We start from the raw sequence: 19,481 nt of genomic DNA on the forward strand, positions 1-19,481 counted from the left end.
ATGCCAATTGCATCAACATTTTTAACCACTGCATAATCAAGTACTAGATGCAAGTTGTGTCAAACTTTATTTGTTGTTAAATGTGTTAATTTAATCTTCATTACTTAAAATTGGATATCATTACTTCAAGATGCACTTTTTATCAAGATTTTTATGTGCTATAATAGTGGAAGATGATGTGGTTGCAGCCCTTCAGGATGACAGTGGTTCTTCATTGATATTGACTGTTTTTTTTTCTCCCATTAGATGATGTTCTTCATTGATGTGTTATAATAGTGGGAGATGCTGTGGTTATTTTTCCTTTATTAGAACTTTTGAGATAAGTTGGCAAGATAAACATGTGCTTGACAAGCTCTTCATATTGAGATTTCATTATTCTCTTTCTTTATGTGGATGATATGCTAATTGTTGGAAATGATATTTTAAGAATGGAAGAGTTGAAGAAAACTTTGAGTGAATATTTTGCTATGAAGGATTTAGGAGAGACTCGAAAAATTCTTGTGTTTGAAATTGTTCGAGATTGAAATGATAAAAAGTTGTACTTGTCACAAAAAATGTATATGGAGAAAGTTCTTTGGCGTTTTAGTATGGATAAGGCTAAAGCGGTGAGCATTCCACTTGCTTCTCGTTTCAAGCTTAGTCATAAACTAGGTCCATCTACGGATGAAGAACATTCCGTACTCGTCGGCCGTTGGTAGTTGGATGTACGTTATGGTTTGTACAAGACCCGATATTTCTCATGTCGTGGAAATAGTGAGTCATTATCTCTCAAATCCCGAAAAAGATCATTGAGAGACCGTGAAGTGGGTAATGAGATATTTGCGTGGCTCGTAGAATTTAAAGGTAACCTTGGGATGTAGGAAACCTATGTTGGTTGGGTATACGGATTTGGATCTAACCGGAAGCTTGGATGATCGAAAATCTACTTTGGGGTATATGGTGACTTTTGTCGGGGGAGTCGTGGCTTGGCAATCAAAGTTACAAAAGTGTGTTGCACTTTCTACTAGCGAAGCCGAGTTTATAATTGTCGTGGAAGATTTAAAAGAGTTGTTATGGTTGAGGAAATTTGCAATAGAACATGGTGTGAAACAAAGAAAGTATGTCTTGTTTTTTGATAATCAAAGTGTCATTCACTTATCAAAGAATTTCTCCTTTCATTCGAGGTCGAAGCATATTGATGTTCGTTATCATTAGATTCCTGATGCATTAGATTCCAAGTTGATGGAGATTGAGAAGATTCACACAAATTACAATGGTTCAGATATGTTGACGAAGGTACTGCCTATGAGAAAGTTTGAGTTTTGTTGCACGGTAGCCGGATTGGTGTTGCCCTCCAACTAGTCGATTGGAGGAATTTGTTGGGTTATCCCTCCTATTTGGAGTGATCCAAATGAATATGGGTTAGTATCCCATGTGCGTGTAAGCCTTTTTTATTTTAAAATAAAGAGAATTAGGTCAACAATTCATAAGGTGAGAAATAACAAAAGAAAATTTGAAAGAAGAGTGAAATTTCCACAGTCCCAATTCAGCACAGAGCAGTCCCACAAGATCGAAGTTTTCTCACAATCCAACTATCGGATCGTCTTGATTTTTGGTCATAACATTCAGCACTCATAAAGGTACATTATGAACGGTGGAGATTGGTGATGTGATACTCGTTGTTAAAGGAAAGTGGATATAGTAGATTTTCGTTTACGATAATATCAACATTGTGATTAATGGGCCCAAGAACGCTAGCCCAAGCGTTTTGCTATGGAAATGTTCTTTTGTTCTTGGCTAATGGATTATTAGACCCTGCACTTCCCAAGCGCTCCAAGCCATGCATATTAGGCTGAATGGTGCTGTTCTTGGGCCCAAACAGTGGGTTGGTGGATGCACCACCAAATACAGGTTGTTGTACCCCTTTGATCCCTTAGTTATTTGATTATAATTAATTAGTTTAATTAGGTTTTAAGATTAGGATTTAATTCAAGTTAATCTGACTAGTTAAATTTTAGGATTTAGCAACTTTAGGATAATTAGGATTAATCATGGTTAATTATACTAATTAGAATTTTAATTAGTTTAATTAGAATTTCCATGTTAGATTAAGAATTTAGGGTTTAATTACTTTTTTTAGAATTTAATCAATGATAAAATTTTAATTAGGCCATTTTTAGAATAATTAGATAATTAGGATTAGTGTTTGACAAAAAAATTGATTATGAGAGACCATTCTCCTAATTATTTCTTTTTTAACATAATGACCGTTGTGCCCTTAAGGCTTAAAAATCTTGATTTTAATACGTGTTCCCTTATTTTAGAGCCTTAATTAGATTTTTCTGTTTTTATTTAGTTGATCAATTCAATAGGTTTATTATTGTACATAGTCCAACTAATATTTTCAATCCCACTGATTAATGTTGACTAAAGGACAGTTTGGTCAACCAAATCCTTCGTATTGTGCTGTATAATTCCCAAGCCTATTCAAGTGATAAAAAAACTCTTATCGCTTGATACGGAAAGTCCATTGTGCTTAAGCTATTTTGGATATGCTGAATCTCAGGAGCTCAACACCTCAAGGTTCAAACACAAGATCAAGACTTCAAGTCAACATCAGTCAAGCATAACTAGCAAAATGGATTACTTCTCAAGCACAACAAAGGTATCAACACTTGTCAATCATAATTCAGATTGTGTGGCATGAGCCTTAAGAAATAGAGAATGAATGAGATTGGAGAATTCCATTAACTCATTCTAAATATCTTTGGGTACAGGACGAATGATCCAGTTGCTCATCGTATTCACCTATATTAATAGACTTTACACAATTCAAATAAAATGATTGTTAAGTATTCTTCTACAATAAACACTGTATCATCAAGATCAACCATCAGGATCTCTTATCAACAACTTGTCAATTCTAATTCGAGTTATATGCCATGAGCCTTGAGTGACAAAGAATGATGAGAGTGGAGAATTCCTATCCTTGTCTAGAATATTCTTAGGTGCGGGATGAATGAACCAGTTGCTCAAGGTATTCACCTTTGTTCATAGACTTTAGTGTAATTTGAATCATACAATTGACAAGTCTTATTAAAGCAAGCATCAATCATTCAACACTTCAATAATGGAGCATTTTTGCTATTAACACCTTGTGGTTGTACACCCTATTTCATTCAATCTTCCTTGCCTATGAGGTGATAGACATTTGCATTCCATTTTCCTTGTAGGGTTATGGACCCAGGCAATTCAAACTTTTTTGCCTTGTGAGGTGGTGGACATTGGCAACCTGTTCTTACCTATAAGGTAATAGGCCTTGGCAATCTTTCTTTTCCCCCATGAGGTGGTGGACCTTGGCAAACTCTTTCTGTTTCTATGGAGTTATAGACTTTGGCACTTGGTAATATACCTTGACAATCTCTTTGAGTAGTCTTGTATAGTTATTGACTCTTGGAAATCCCCTTGCCTATCAGGTTGTGGACCTTGGCAGTGCTTTCCTTTGCCTTGAGAGTTATGGACTCTGGCATCCTTTCCCTTTGCCTTTTGGGGTTATAGACCTTGGCAGTTCAGTTCTTTGCCTTCAGAATTATAAACTCTGGTAGTGATACCTTGCCTAACAGGTTGTGAACCTTGACACTTCTTTTTCTTCCTCTAAGATTTGTGTACCCTGGCAATCAATCTACCTTCCTTTGTTTCAGCCGTAGTGGGTTGAACTACGAATGCTCTGATTTTCTCATTGCACAATAAGAATACACAGGCACGAGGGTTCAAATCCTCCGCGAGCATATTTATTTATTTCTCCCCATCCATCTCCATGATGCATTCATAATACTACATTCATTCACTCCATGTGATATACCGTTATCTTCGAGCCAAATACACTATCTCTTTGAGCTCCATTCTTGTGTCACCTTGTGAACCAAGAGTTGTTTCTCTTGTACACAAACACTTAATTCTCTTTGTTTTCGGCTATACCATATAGTGGCAGACGCTTTAGGCTAGCCCACATATTGGTCAATGCCATTTTTACTCTTGGGTTCAAATTTCTTCCTTTGTTGGAGTTTAAATCATACAATCCTTTAGTTCAAACCATACCTTGATCAAAATTCTTTTCATCTCCCACACTAGTTCCATGAACTACAGAGCTCTGAATTCCTTATTGCACTATAAGGATATGTAGGCATGAGGGCCATAATCCTCACCGAGCACTCTATCTATTTCTTTTCTTTTTCCCTTATTCTTTTGCGAGTATTCCTTAGATATAACACCCATTCGAGCTAGAATAATCAAAACGGTTCCCATGGAGTACCATGGATGTTAGGGGTGCTGATACCTCCCCCTTGCATAACCGACTTCCTTAGCCAATTTCTCTTTCCCCAGGTTTTATCGATGTTTTCCCTTTCCTTCGGGAATAAATAAAGTTTGATGACGACTCTGTTGTATGTTCGAGCGTGCGATGCGTTCAGGTACATTTCCACTAGCTTCACTAAGGCGATCACATAGGGATCAATCTATCCACAAATCAAATGACTCAAAATATGATGCATCAAGGGATATCCTATCAATGATGCAAAGTATTGAAGATGATTCATGATCATCTATCAACAGTTTTGAATCAAAGAAGGTTGAATCAACCCCAAGTCCATCTATCAATGATTTGAGATGTGGAAGACCTCATCAACCAAGCAATCAACTTAGGTCAAAACATCAAGTGAATAACAAAAAATGATTAAAAAAAAGATAATAATGATTAATAAAAGAAAATAAAAGAGAAAATGTCAAAAGGGTATCAAAACACCAAATAAAAGTCCAAGAAAAATGGAGGAGGTCAACAAAATTATAAGTAATTTGACCTCAAAAGTTGGGGTGAAAAATGTTCTAAAATAATTAAAATAAAAAAGTTAAATAGAAATTAAATGAAAAATAAAAGAAAATATGAATTAAATGAAAAAATAGTTTTAAAAAATATGGAAAAATTGTATATGGTAGAGAATAATTTTATGAAATTGTGAAGAAAATTTGGACTAAAAATAATAAAGGAGCTAGTTAAAATGATTTTTTAAAGAAAAAGAAATAAAAAGAAATAAAATAGAAAAAGAAAACATTTAAATGTAACACTATGAAGGTAGCACATTCTGATTGGCCAAAGGATTCAAATTTTCCTCTGAAGCGTGCAAAGCACTTTGTCTTCAACCTCCAGATTTTTGATTTTGCAAATTTAGGAACTGAGAGTTTTGAGCTCAAACATTATACGTGCAAGGTTTTACTACCATCATCGTCCCTATCTCTCTGCATCAGAGCAATTAATTTGCTCTAAGTAGAGAGAATTTTCTCAAACTCGTGAATAACTCTAAAACTTTAAAGTTAAATTAATGACCAAATCAGAAGATAAATCAAAGAGATATGAGGGCTTTCAATCAGTGAAACAACACGAAGAGAATGGTAACTTGTTTGAAGTGTAATTTCACTTGTAAATACCTTGTCCAAGTCGAGGTCGAAGGTTGAAGATGGTGGAAACATTTAGGGCAACTTAGGCAATCTCGAAGCTTGGTTCCAGTTGGAGAAGGTTCAGAGAATGCCGGTGAAGCTTTCTGGGCAAAGAAACTCGAAGGTAAAAGCTTGAATCGATGGAACCATAAACTGGTTTTGGGGTGCTTTTGAGTTTCAGTGAGACAGGGATTTCTTGGATCTTGAAGCTTTGAAAATGAGGCAAAACGTTGATCTATATATAGGGAATGAAATGAGGTCAAGGTTCGTGTAAGATTGGATCCCAAACGTGTGAATCCAATATGAAAATCTAAGATTCAAACCATGTCAAAAATTGGCATAAAACTCGTGATTTTGGCGCTTTTCAAGTCATTTTGTGTTATGGTCAGATGCTTTTGGTCATGAGAAATAAGTTTTCACGTGTGATAAGTGGTCCCAAGTTGATTTTTGCATGACTCCACATTATATGTCACGGTGCAAAACAAAGTTTAGGTCACCATGTTCATGCTTATGCCATATCCAATCCACTCGTGCATTTTCCAATTTTCTTTGAGCTGAATGATCCTTTCATGGAGTATAATACAATGCAAAAAGAACCAAGTCCAAAGTATGTTTGAGGTGGAAGTTACATGCTTGGGAAGTAGAGGCCGTGACCTGGAATTTAGGTTGGGCAATTAGTCAAGCATCTTAAGGCATGTTTCGTCATTTTGAGGTCCCAAGTTGATGACACCATAACTTTTGATTCCCTCATGCATTTTGAGTAAAACTTAGGCCAAATGATCTTTGACATAATCTTAACAATATGCAAAAGGAATGGGATCAAAATGGTACTTGAGCTGAAAATGGCCAGGGTGGAAAGTAAGGGTAATGATAAGGTTTTGGCCCATTTTGGCAACTTGGTCCTTTGCACAAATGAGGTCTTTAATGATTGAATTGGTGTTTGAACCTTGAAGAAAATTTGTACAGGGACTCAAAAGGCACATTTGGCTCAAAGAAACCTGGAAATTGGATAAAAATTGAAGTTATGGAGTTTGGAACAAAGGCATGGCATACTTGCGAATTAGGTCAAACCAACTTGTACCCCTTTTGTGCAAACTTGATGTTTTCTTGCATCCCAAGTCACAGTGATGATATAATGAGCAAGTCTTGATGAAAAATTTATTAGGGCTTGAGTGATCTTGATAAAAGCTTGAGGATTGAGTGATGTGGCATGGAAATAAACACATGAACCACCTTTGAATCACATGGAGTAAACTTGCATTTCCCTTGACCAAAGACCTTTGTCTTGCCTTGATTTGGAGCATGATCACCTATATACACCATAAGAATAAACAAGTACCATCTATTACTGAAGTTGGGGTTAGTTGACAAGAAAAAACAAGATGAAACCCTAATGTTAAGATACAAACCAACAATGTGGCCATGCTTGTGATCTCATGACCAAATGCAATGGTAATGCATGATATGATTTGCTGTATGCAAATGAGTTATGCAAAAAAAGGAAAAAGGAGGGTAAATTTTGGGGTATGACAATATCAGACATGCAAAAGAAGAAAAGCGTCTTAGAAGTTAACAACACCAACCTCAGGAAGCGCTTGGAGACAATTCTAGTGAATCACCATGATGAGCATCGATGTCCCATAATAGGTACAATATGAAGTATCCTAACTTGATGAATGCAGGAGAAAACAATGAGAGGGTAACACAATATTTATCCCAAAAAAATAGCCAAGGAACGATATTTAGATAGCCTAAAGTTCCGCCATAATAACTGACCCAAGAGACTCCAATGAGAATAAATTCATCACCAAGGAGACACTACCTAGGCCAATAAATCAACAACTTAGTATTTTTTATTATGTAGTTTTACTAGTATATGTAAAGGCTTACTTTACTATGTAATATTTCGAATTTTAGAAAATAAATGAATTTTACCATGAATTCTCTGTTATCATGCAAAGACAAGTATGACTAAAGCAAAATGGGCATCGTCATAAACACCATGAGTGTACGACTAAAAGGAATCAACCCATATAACGTAATTTTCTCAAACAAGGATAATGAATATCGAAAATACAGATGGTGGTATGAGCTTAGCCCCTCTTGGTAGCTAGTCACTCTATAACGTATGAGGTGAAACCCCATTACACCAACCTCGAACCAAGTATAAACTTTGGGGCAAGGAAGAGGAGTATAAATTTCTGCATGCTTTAAGGCATTCTTGAAATCCACATATATAATAGAGTAACAAAACTCCATAGCCTTCATATACTCTTTAGACAAGTGAACATTCTTATAACGCATCTTCCGCATATCATCTTGAAGCTTCTTTAAATCTTCTTGTGTTTCACCCAAGGACTTATCCAGTTCTCTTTTCATCTTGTGAGAAGAATTAAAAGATTTGTTCACGTTGGTAAGAGTTGTCTATATGTCGAACAACACATTCTATATTAATGTTAGTAAAGTATCCCTCTCTTTTATCCCCAAAGTCAACACATGCATTTTCTCAACCAATAAGGGAGGATACCTAAATAATTTTACCTCATATTGCATTTTCCTCAATATCTTATCCGACCCTGTGAGCTTACTCAGAATTTGGTGCCTCTTGATAATAAGGGCACCAATATTTTCTCCAAGCCTTTCTTTTTTCCTTTTGAAGGAATTCAGGCACCAAGATGTCACATTTACTTATAACTTCGAAATCCAAGATAACAGACACCTTGCACATCGGATACAAAATCTTTGCCATGTCTTCTTGAAGAACATTTTTGGTCTTTCCTGCGAAATACACATAGTCCTCCTCAGAGACAAAATATCGAAGCTCCCTAGCTATACGAGGACTTGGACAATCAAGGAACAATGAAGACAGGTTCATTAGGTTTGGTAGTGAGTTTTTCCCATTACCCGACCTCCCCGAACTTAGATGCCCGCTCCAATGCCTTTTGAAAACATACTCATCGTTCGAAGGAACCCTATCAACACCTCTCATATGTGAACATTCACATATTCATCTTGATGATAACCCCATGACATCCTCACCTAAAGGTTGGATGAATGGACCCCGCGTCTCCGACCGTTCTGGATAAGGACGTGTTAGGAAAGATAAAGCGTCAAGATTTCCCAAGGAACAATCCTCCTTTGGAGTCGTCGTAGTTGCTACCTCAGAAGATGAATGAGTATTTATGGGATATCCTTCTTAGCTAGAGCATCATTTTATAGCTGCCTATTTTGTCTTTAAGAAGAAAGACAAGTCAAAACTTTGAGAACATATAATTTGAAACAATAAAGGAAAAAATAAGGGAAATTCCTCCACTCCGTAGCCATGGAATTTGTAAGTCGACATGTTCTATTGTCACTTTCTTATTTCAGTCTAGAATTTGATGTTACTACTTGTTATGGATACGTAAGATGGTATCCAAATCAAATATCTATCCATTAAAATAAACTACCACCAAACTTCCTAATATATCATTTTCTTTTTAAAAAATTGTACTAGCAAACTGATCGCGTCCAGACGTGGCTGTCAGATGATAACTGCAAGTGCACAGTCTATCGTGTAGTTTTAAAAGATTACCGAACCCACAGAGACTAATGGTCAAGCTAATGTTATCTATTGTTGCAGTGCAAAGCTAAGGCTAAAGGTTATAAGGTTATGAACGGGAATGAAAATACTAATTTCTAACAGTTTAAAAGTTATGATAAAAATGAGTCCGAAATATGGATTCCGTGTTCCTAAGGGCTTAGGTAGAATTTGAGCACAAAATATGATTCTATTGTGTTATGTAGAAAATGTCGATTTAAAGGTCCCGTCTCACACTCTCGCGCTATCGATAAAGATCACACCTCATAACCACAGGATTTTGCTCTCGCTCGCTCGTTCTAATTAGAAAGCGTATTTTTGAAAGTAAATGAGATCCTAAATGATGCCTAAAGCGCTCTCGCTGTTTTTAGGATCGATGCCTAGTTTCCACTATCTGATTCCTTCCTCACACTCTCGCACTATCAGACTGAACCTTGATTTCTTCCACACTCTTATGCCAAAACAATAAAACATACAATTGGGAACTAAAGCCATGACATAATTGTAGCACCTCAAATTTGCACCTATCATTGTACATACATTCTCATATTAGGTCATAACATAACATGGTCCACTGCATAACATTGCATTGTCCCTTTTGCCCAAGTGCAAGATCATCAGGAGAATTAGGTCAAACTGATCAGGAGATCAGTCAACCAAGCAAGCAAGTGTGTTTTTCATTGAGCCAAGGCCCTAGGGTTGGTCCAACATGTTCACATGACTTGGGGGTCCATTTGAAGTGTTTAGGTCAAAGATTGGAGGCTCAGAGGTCATTAGTCAATGCACAATCAGTCAGAAACCCTAGAAAGTCAAACTTGGTCAATTGTGACTGATTTTATGGTTTTAATGGATAGATTTGGTTTGAGAGAGTTCATTCATGTCCAAATAGGCCTCATATATCATGGCAAACGACATCATTGAAGAATTTGAAGCCAAATCAGAAATTTCCAAAAATAGAAACTGGACCTGTAATTTTAACTGCCAAAAATGGAAACTTCTTGAGCCTAAACTTACATCATGATACAAGCTTCAAATGAATTTTTGCCCAACATGAAAGTTGAAGATCTTGTTCTCCCATTTCCAAAAAGTCCAAGAACACTCAATTCCCATGTATGGTTGGCAAGTTATGATCAATTCAATCTCAAAAATTTTTGAACTTCAAAAGGCCATATCTCTCAAACCATTTGGCCAAATTGGGTGGGGTTTTTTCCTACAAGTCATATTTGATCCCCTCTTTCCAAAAATGTCATCATCATGCATCAAAACATCACCATGCAAAATGGCCTTTTTGAACTTGCTTTAATTAATTTCAAGTGAGGTTGAATTTTGACTTTTCCAAATAACCAATTCTAACACCTTTTGCCAATTGAGATAGTTCAGAAATGTCATTTGGGACATGTTTGCCAAGCCCAATTCGTGCAGCACACACCCCATTTGCCAAGTTGGTGAAATTTAGCAAAATGACCAAAATGATTCATTTGAGATAATTATGTTTAGCATTCCACTTAGCCAACACTAAACAGCTAATATAAGGCTCATTTTCTGTCAATTCCAACCCTAGCAGCCACACAAACACAAAAATTCACTCACTCTCTCAAAACTTCATTTTCTTGCCATTTTCGAAATCTTCAAAAACCTCAAGAGAACTTGACCTTGCCTTGCTCGATCCACCATCTAAACAGCATTGTGAGCTTGTTTCCACCACCATTCTCCAACTGTAAGGCTGTTTTGCTGGACTGGTTTTTCAAAGCATCATCCATGGCAGAGTTGGGTTTGAACTGTTCCAAGCATTCATCATTTGGGACTAGGAGCTTCACTTGTTTCGAAGATTTGAAGCCAAATAACAACTGAATCTCAGCTGCACTTCAGAACTGGTAAAATTTCGATCTCATTATTTCATCAAATCAATACATGCTTTAGAAAGATCTCTCCATGCTGAGCTTTGTGATGGTCTTACTTTTCAAAATGGTTGGTTATTTCTTGAGTTGTGATGAAATGAAGTTTGGTGATGAATTGTATTTCTGCTCGATTCATGACTTGTATGATGTTTTAGTGAAAACCAATGATTGATTCATGTTAGTCATGCTTTGTTGATCATTTCTGTGTATTCAATTGCCATTTCTGGGAAATTTTTGTTGAAACTCGATTTGGGGAAGATGAGCATGCATACTGTACATAAACCCTAGTTGATCTTCATGCATTGCCCAGATTTTTTCTGATTCTCACGTGCATGCTACTGTTTCACCATACTGGCCAATGAAAACATTTCATTCCGTGGCTCAAAACGCCGCGTTTTGTATTAGTGAACCCCTATTTACAAGTTTGCCATTCCCGGTTTTTATTTTATTTAAATCATTTATTTGTTTCAATGATTATTTCACTTTGTTACTCAATTTTACAAAAATCATAACATCTCCATTTCAAATCCAAAATTCATGGGACTTGTGGCATTGTGTTCATATGAATCTCTACTTTTTTATCATGATTTTTGCTGATTTTTTGGATGGATAGATTTTAACTGGCATTAGGGTTTTGTTCATGTGTCCAATTTTTGTACATCTTGCCAAATCCTTTGTGAAATTGTGATGCATTATCCAATGACCCTGAATTTTTTGTGTGCTCAAACTAGACACATTCATGTTTATTTTGATGTAAAGTTTGTGAATTTCTCTTATCTGGATTGTGAGTTGTGAATTTTTGAAGTAGGGTGTGACAATTTGTGTCACACCATTGATGTGCAACTTGTTGATTTTTGTATCCATGCTTCTTGACCTCCAATTGATCTGAATTTTTGCATGAACCTACTCTTGTATGTCTAGTTTGCATATGATTTGTTGTGGATTTGTTTGTGCCATTTTCCATTTGTTTGAGATTTTCTCCCCTGTTTGACCAAAATGTTGACCTTATGTGATGCATGTTGCCATTTGTTTTGTGAAATGCTCATATTTTATTAGATGGACATGAAATTTTGCATGAGATAACTAGACATCCTAAGCTTTGCCATGGTTTTAGTCCCATTCATTTATCATATGCCATCTCTGATTTATGAATTTTTCAAGTTGATGCATGTTTGGTTGACTTCTTTGAGCATGTTCAAAATTGCTTTGACTTTCTGATTTTCATTAACTGCCTTCCACTTGTCCAAATGTGATGAAATTTGACATGCTTACCATGCTATGTGTTAGGATTGATCATGATTTATTTGGTGATTTTTGGAAATGTTTGAGTTTGCTTTTGATGCAAGTTTTTCTGTTGACTCCTATGAGCTCTCATTTGCCATGCTTTGACTTCTTTTGCTTATGAAATGATGATGATGCATGATATGAACATGAAACCAATTGGGTTTGCTTCCTAAATGTTTGAATTTGATTTTGATTGGACATTGCTTGCTGTTTTGACTTTCTCATTCATTTTTGACCCTAGGCTTGTCCTAGTGGTCCTGTGACTTATGTTTGAGTTCTTGTTTTCAGGTGAAGCTACAAATGCTCCAATGAGACCATTTCTTTTTTGATTGAGCTTACTTGAATATCATTGACTAACTTGTGTGTTTTGTAGGTGGCTTGGCTCATATGCCTTGAGCTTTGTGCTTGGCTCATTTGTCTGTTTGTTTTGACTGTTGATTCTTACTTCCTGTTGCTTTAATTCTTGAATTGCGTACTGATTTGTTTGACTATTTCAGGTACCATTTAGTTGCTTAGTTCTTTGAAATTGCTTTGCTTTGCTTTAAATAGCAACTTGCTTTGAGGTATAATCCTTTCTTCTTCATGTAGTCTGGAAGACTTGGCCTGTTACTTGGCCAGGCAACTGTCTGAAGTCCTCCTTAAGAGGCAATGTTTGTGTATGTTTACAATTTGTCCCTGTACATAGTCAAAGACCTCCTAAGTGAAGAGGCAAATGGCAGAACCCAAGGGATATGCAACCTATCCCCTGCTATTCTGTGTGTCATCTGCTTTGCTCACACCACTGTGTTGATGCATTGCAGATACAAACCCAAGATCTTGTACAATTGTACAGTTGAGTTAGTTTCAAATGTGTAGAAGGGTTCCCACTTTCTAAACCCACACATTCTTGTCTTAAGCTATCCCAGGCCAGGGATAAGAGCTGTGAAGTCTTATCTTCACTCACCTTTCATCTGCTTCACCTTAGCCCCTCAATGGCAAGGTTAAGAGCAACATTCACCCCATTCCAGAGGTTTGTTTGTTGAGGTTGATATGACCCCTCGACTAAAACCTAGCCTTGATGTTTGAGCCCCCTTGTTGGTGTGTTTATTTCATGCTGTATGTGCTTGTGTGGTGTGATTGTATCCCCTAGGTTTGCTAGACTCCGCGTAGTCTCGTTTGCATGTCAATTAAGGTAGCACGGTTCCTTCGTATAGGACTTCCTTTCTTGCTTGCGCTTTCCTAAAACACAAACAAACATTATCCCCTCTTAAGGATACGTTAACTCCTTCTACTACAGATGAGTAAGTCTCCAAAGGTCGAGCATCAGGTAGATTGTGCAGTGACGTTGTCCACTTAAAAAACACAAACCAACAGAAATAGTTTAGCCGAACTACGACAACTCTGATTCTCATGTCCAGATGAGATACGTAGGCACGAGATGCGATGTCTTGTAGAGTTTGACTAACAACTAACACTAATTCTCTTCTCTCGCCCTCGTTGCGATTGAGACCTCCCCTTTCTCTTTCCCTAGTTGCAATCGAGACCCTTGCTTCCTGTGCAAGTTAGGTTAGGTGTGGCTTGCTTCCTGTGCAAGTCATGTTTAGGATAGGCTTGCCTCCTGTGCAAGTTAGCTAGAAACCTTAACTTAGGGACGACTTTGCATGACAACATCTAGGCTCGAGTCGTAGTCTCCCTAGTGTTGTGTCTCCCTCTGTTATCTGGTTAGGCTAGTCCTTTTTCCCTGCGTAGGGGAACTACGTCGCCCTGATCCTCATACCAGATGAGGTACGTAGGCAGGAGATGAGCTGATCTCTCCGGGCGCTTGTTTTTCTTTTTCCGCCCTTTTTCTTTTTCAACCCTTTGTGTCTTAACCACCCTTGCGTGTGTTCTGGTTGGAGTCCGACATAAGTCCAGCGATTGGCAGTTGGTTTCCTGTGTGTGTTTTCTGGTTCGGATGCTGATGTAAGCCCAGTGATTGGCATTCAGGCTCCACGTTTGCCTTTGCCTGTGCTTGTTTGTGTGTGTGTTAGCCGAGCTACGAATGCTCTGATTCTCCTTCGTCCGAGGAGATACGTATGCATAGGATGCGATATCCTAGCGAGCATGTGTCGTTTCCCCAGTCCGAACTACTTCGACTCTGATGTCTATGCCTGATAGACTAAGTAGGCCCAGGATGCAATATCCTGCCGAGTCAGTTTCAGTCAGTTTCTTGCGTCTCTTTCAGCCAGTGTGTGTGCGTGAGAGTAGTGTTTAGCAACCATTTTATACTTTCTTTTTGTGCGTGGATCCCGTCGAGTACGACGGATGCGTAGGGGTGCTAATACCTTCCCTTCGCATAACCGACTCCCGATCCCATTCTCTTTGGTCGCGAGACCATGTTCTTTCCTAGGTTTACTTCGAGCGTTTCCTTTCCCTCTTTTGGGATAAATAACGCACGGTGGCGGCTCTGTTGTTCTTGTTTTCCCGCCGGTTTTTCGCGTAATGCGACAATAATTAAATCATATATCCGCGCCTATCATTTTTACCGAGTCCCGTCGGTAACGAAGGTTCTTATTCGCCAGACTCAAGGTAATTTAGCAAGGCATGGTATTAATTGCGAGAGACATGATTAAGGCATTTATAACTAAGAATATCATGGGATGTAAGTAATAAAAACAGTAAAAACATACAACAATTAAAAGCGGTAAAAAGAAAACCTGAAATTGCATAAAGTAAAACTTGAATTAATTTGAACTTGAAAATAACGACAAGCTTGTTCTTGATCCAAAGTGCAAACGACACAGAAAATAAAATGGTGTGACAATCCCTCGATGTGACTTATTGCCACTTTACAGGTAATTTTCTGCCTAAAACTAAGACGGAGTTTTGACAGAGCTTCCGCGCGGGTTCAATTCGATCTCCAACACTCCAAAAATGGCTTTATATATAGAGTTCATATGACTGACAACTTCCTTGGACGTGCTGCATTAGTGGAGGGAGGGGTGGTTGAAAACTACTAAGAAACTGCCCCACTAGCGCAGTTCTATTTCTGCGTGAAGATGGTGAACACCATTAGGGCAATGGTGAACACCATTGTTTTGCTCATTAAATAACAACGGGAAGTGGAGATGGCGAACATCGTCTAGCAGGTGGCGAACGCCATTTGCTTAGACTGGCTAAAATTAACTATTTTGCTCCTTTTTCGCTTCTTTTTCGCGATGCTTCCAAAACTCCAATGAAATCGGATAGCAACTACAAAAAAAATAAAACGAAAGTAAAAGGAGATAAAATGCATAAAAACATAGACGCATGACATTTGAAATAAGCCTAAAAACACGATACGATTTCTCGTTATCAAATTCCCCCATACTTAAATCGTTGCTTGTCCTCAAGCAATCACCCGACGCACATGATAAACGATTAAACACAATGTCTGAAACATAGGCACGACGACACTCTAAGTAGTACGATAGCCATCAAGCATGCTCAAATATTCAAAACCTGCGGCCGAATCAACCAGTATTTCTACCACGGGCATCGAGTATTCATCCTTTGGCGTGGAGTTATTTAAATATCTAAAATCTATACAGATTCTAAGAGTTCTATTTTTCTTAATGACATGCACTATATTATCTAACCATTCGATGTACCTCACAGTCTTAATGAAACGACTTTTGAGGATTCTTTCAATCTTCTGCTTAATTTTCAGGGTGATCTCCGGAGCAAATCATCGGGGGTGTTGCCTCACTGGGTTTTTCCCAGGTTGGATAGGCAGTCGATGCTCCACAACACTTTGATTTAAACCAGACATTTCATTATAATCCGAGGCAAAACAGTCCTTGTATTCTGTCAATACTTCAATCAGCTTCGCCTTCATTTTTGACCCAACCTTGGTACTTATGTATGTTGTTCTTTTTGTGACCCCATCCCCTAGATCGATTTCTTCTAGGGGGTCTTGTGCTTGCATCTTCTGCAACTCATTCGATGAGTTCTTCTCAAACCCCAAAGGCTCATTGTCATAGATGCAATCAAGCCTCTGGCTTTTTGAAGCTGTTATTTGGTCTTGTCGACCATCTTCCACTTCTTTGGCCTCACAGGCCAAGTCTTGAAGCCTCTCCTTTTCCAGAATCGACTTTCTCTTGTTTTCAGCTAGATAGGCCGAATTTCGAGCCAAAATTTCTGAATCAACAATCATCTTCATCGACTGCAGGCCACCTCGTAGGTGGAATCACTGTCTCTGACTCCGTCTGCTTCTCAACATCCCATATGAAACCATGATCAGATATAGGTTCAATACGCGACTGGTGTTGACTAAAGTATAAGAACCTGATTCTTCAAATGTTGGTCGAAGGGTCTCTTCGGGCCCCTATCATCGATTCTTCAAATGTTGGTCGAAGGATCTCTTCAAATGTTTTCCATGATGCCGTCTTTACGCCAGATTATAAGTCTCTAATATACCGTTGAAGGTACCGCTCCTATCCCATGGATCCACTCTCGACACAAGAGTAAATTGAAATTAGCTTTGGAATCTATTACCATGAACAATGTTGAGCGTGTTGTTGTGCACACAGCTAGATCGACTTGGACAACACCCATTATATTGCTAGTTTTTCCTTCATAGTTTGATAGAACCATGTTGTGTTGTCGGAGATTGTCGTCTCCCTTCCCCGTTTTCTTAAATAGAGTATAAGGTAGTGAATTGACAGTTACGCCCCTGTCGATGAATACCTTGTTTACTACCACTCAATCAACCTTCACCCTTATAAATAAAGGCTTCAGATGATACATCATCCATGGGATGGATCTTTCGAACATGGCCTTCTGTTCCTCCACTACATCGATATTCATGACGTAGTAGCACATTGATTTCCCTCCAACCATTTCATCTGGCATAAAATCTTACTCCATTTCAAAGACTTCAAATACCATGTCATATTTGTCCGACAATATAGATACAATGCCGCAGTTTACAACAAAGTCATCACCATAGATGTCATCATTGGTTTCTTCATACATGTCTTTGTTGAACTCCCCATCGGATTGAGGGGAGTATTCAGGCTCTCCTTCCTCTGGATGAGGGGAGTACTCAGGTTCTTCCTCCTTTGGTTCACCTACGTCCCCTGGCTGTTTTTTAAACTCAGTTGAACACTTCATACTTTGGGAAGTTACTACTACTTTCTTCCCCGTCGGATCGACAGTCATGGCCATTGTTTGATTAGCCACCATTTTTTCTTGTCCCACCCCCACTGCCTTTGGCATCTGCCTCTTTTGTCTAGAGGTTTCCACAAGTTTCAAATGTGGACTTGTGACATTCTTCCCAGCTTTTTTGTTTCGCTGGTAACACCTCCATTATATTCTGGTCATTGGGTTCTTTCCTTTGTAGTTGGGAGAGGCCACATAGCCCATCTTCTTCCCCGGAGACGCTGTTTCTTTTTCCACCACTCTCCACTGTGGTTTCTTGCCCCCTTCCTGGCTGACTGACTCTACCCACTTCTCCTGTGGAACATTCATCGACAGAATGAAAGTCTTTGGTCGGGAATGTTGAAACTGCCTCCTGTATTCTTCATTCTGTCGAGGTGCTCCATGTTTGTCGAACAAGAATCGTGGGACGACAAGTTTCTCTTCTCTCAGTGCGTTGTCGTCAGACTCCAATCTTTCGGCAGTCTTCCCGCCGAGCACCACGCTGCACTTAGGACATAGCAGAGATTTTGACCCATTTACCCTACACTTCTCTTGGAAGTCTGATAAGCTTTCGTATGGTTAAGGATAGGCCGACTCCGATCCATTTTCTGCCTTGTTATCGAAACCATCAGTAGTTTTAACCATCAATACTTTAAAGGAATCAGCTAAGGATGCCACATCGGAAGACTCTTTGAGACCATCAGTAGTCTCAACCATTATACATTCGAGAGGTTCCGAATACAAAGCTTCTTTCACTTTCAGAGGGTCAGAGTCCACTTGCATCTTTGTCCTTTCGCCAAATTGAAGCCTTCATTCTTTCAAAGCCTTTTGCACCAAATCCCTGAAAAGAACATACTGATGAGTTTTATGACCAAGGAAATTATGAAATTTACAAAATCCATTTTTCTTCTTTTGTTCTAGAGGGGGATCCTTTAAACCTTGAGGGACGATAATTTTACCGTCTTTAACTAATAAATCGAAAATCTCGTCGCACTTAGACACGTCGAACGTGTAAGTCTTAGCTACGTATTTATCTGTTTTTTCAGCTTCGGTGGGGTTTTTCCCATTCGAGGGCTTTAAAACCTTACACGTATATGGAGGTCCGAGCTTAAGTTCCGCCATGTTAACCTCGCTTCTGTCGGTTAACTCTTCATCGTCGGAAGAGCATCCTTCGACTGCGATATAGGATACTTTTTCTTTCTTATGATATCGACCAATTTTGCTCTTCTCAGCTTTCAGGCGTTCGATACGTCGAACACTGTCAGTCAATTCTGTCATATCTCTAAGATACTGAGTATCCCGTTTTTTCCTTATAGAATAATCTAAACCCCCAACCGCTATCTCAACTAACTCATGCTTATGGACTTGAGTAAAGCATCGCGCTTTCAACAGTCTAAACCTGTTTAAGTACTAATAAATTGACTCAGCAGTCTTTCGTTTGATGCTGACTAGTTCTTTAAGGATAATCTTCGACTGCCCCATGTAAAATTATTCATGGAACAATCTCTCCAATTGCGTCCACGTTTGGATCGATTGTGGAGGTAGCATTGTGAACCATGTGAACTTGTTTTTTGTAAGAGAACTTGGTAAGTATTTTAACTTCAAATCCTCATTATTCATTGTCATACGGTGAACTGACTTTTTGTGTTTTTAATCGTAATGTCACGGTTAGCAAGAGTCGCCACCGACTTTTCTTTTATCCAATAAGGAAAGGTGGAAAAGAACAGGAAAGACCTTAATTTAGATTCTTAGGTTCGGGAGGTACATTATACAAAGGGAAGGTATTAGCACCCTTTGTATCCATGGTTATCCATGGGCTCTTAATTGCTGGATCACTTATATTTTTGTCTAAAAAGTGTTGGTGAATTGTTTAAAAATGTTTCGAAAAGAGAGTTTAACTTTGTAATGATTCTCGTATGAATGTATACAAAGTATTTATCTCGTTTGATTTTGAAAAACAGTTTAGAAAAATATAACTTGGTAATGATTCTAGTATGAATGTATACCAAGTGGTGATTTTCTAGGACTTGCAAAGTGTGAGGAGTGGAAAATGTTTTAGGTTATGATCCAGTAATTGAGAGTTATACCTCCCTAAGGTCGTTATGGGCATT

General features: G+C 38.2%; 1 protein-coding gene across 1 annotated transcript; it reads right to left on the reverse strand.

The window, feature by feature from the left end:
* Positions 1–18,180: 18,180 nt before the first annotated feature.
* On the reverse strand, positions 18,181–18,990 carry LOC127078583 (uncharacterized). The gene is made up of 2 exons (XM_051019025.1): positions 18,926–18,990; positions 18,181–18,769 (listed from the first exon to the last, which is right to left on the reverse strand). Exons 1-2 carry the CDS (start codon positions 18,988–18,990, stop codon positions 18,181–18,183), a joined length of 654 nt encoding a protein of 217 aa, XP_050874982.1.
* Positions 18,991–19,481: the final 491 nt, after the last annotated feature.

The sequence above is a fragment of the Lathyrus oleraceus genome, chromosome 5 (assembly GCF_024323335.1).
Source record: "Lathyrus oleraceus cultivar Zhongwan6 chromosome 5, CAAS_Psat_ZW6_1.0, whole genome shotgun sequence".
NCBI lineage: Eukaryota > Viridiplantae > Streptophyta > Magnoliopsida > Fabales > Fabaceae > Lathyrus > Lathyrus oleraceus.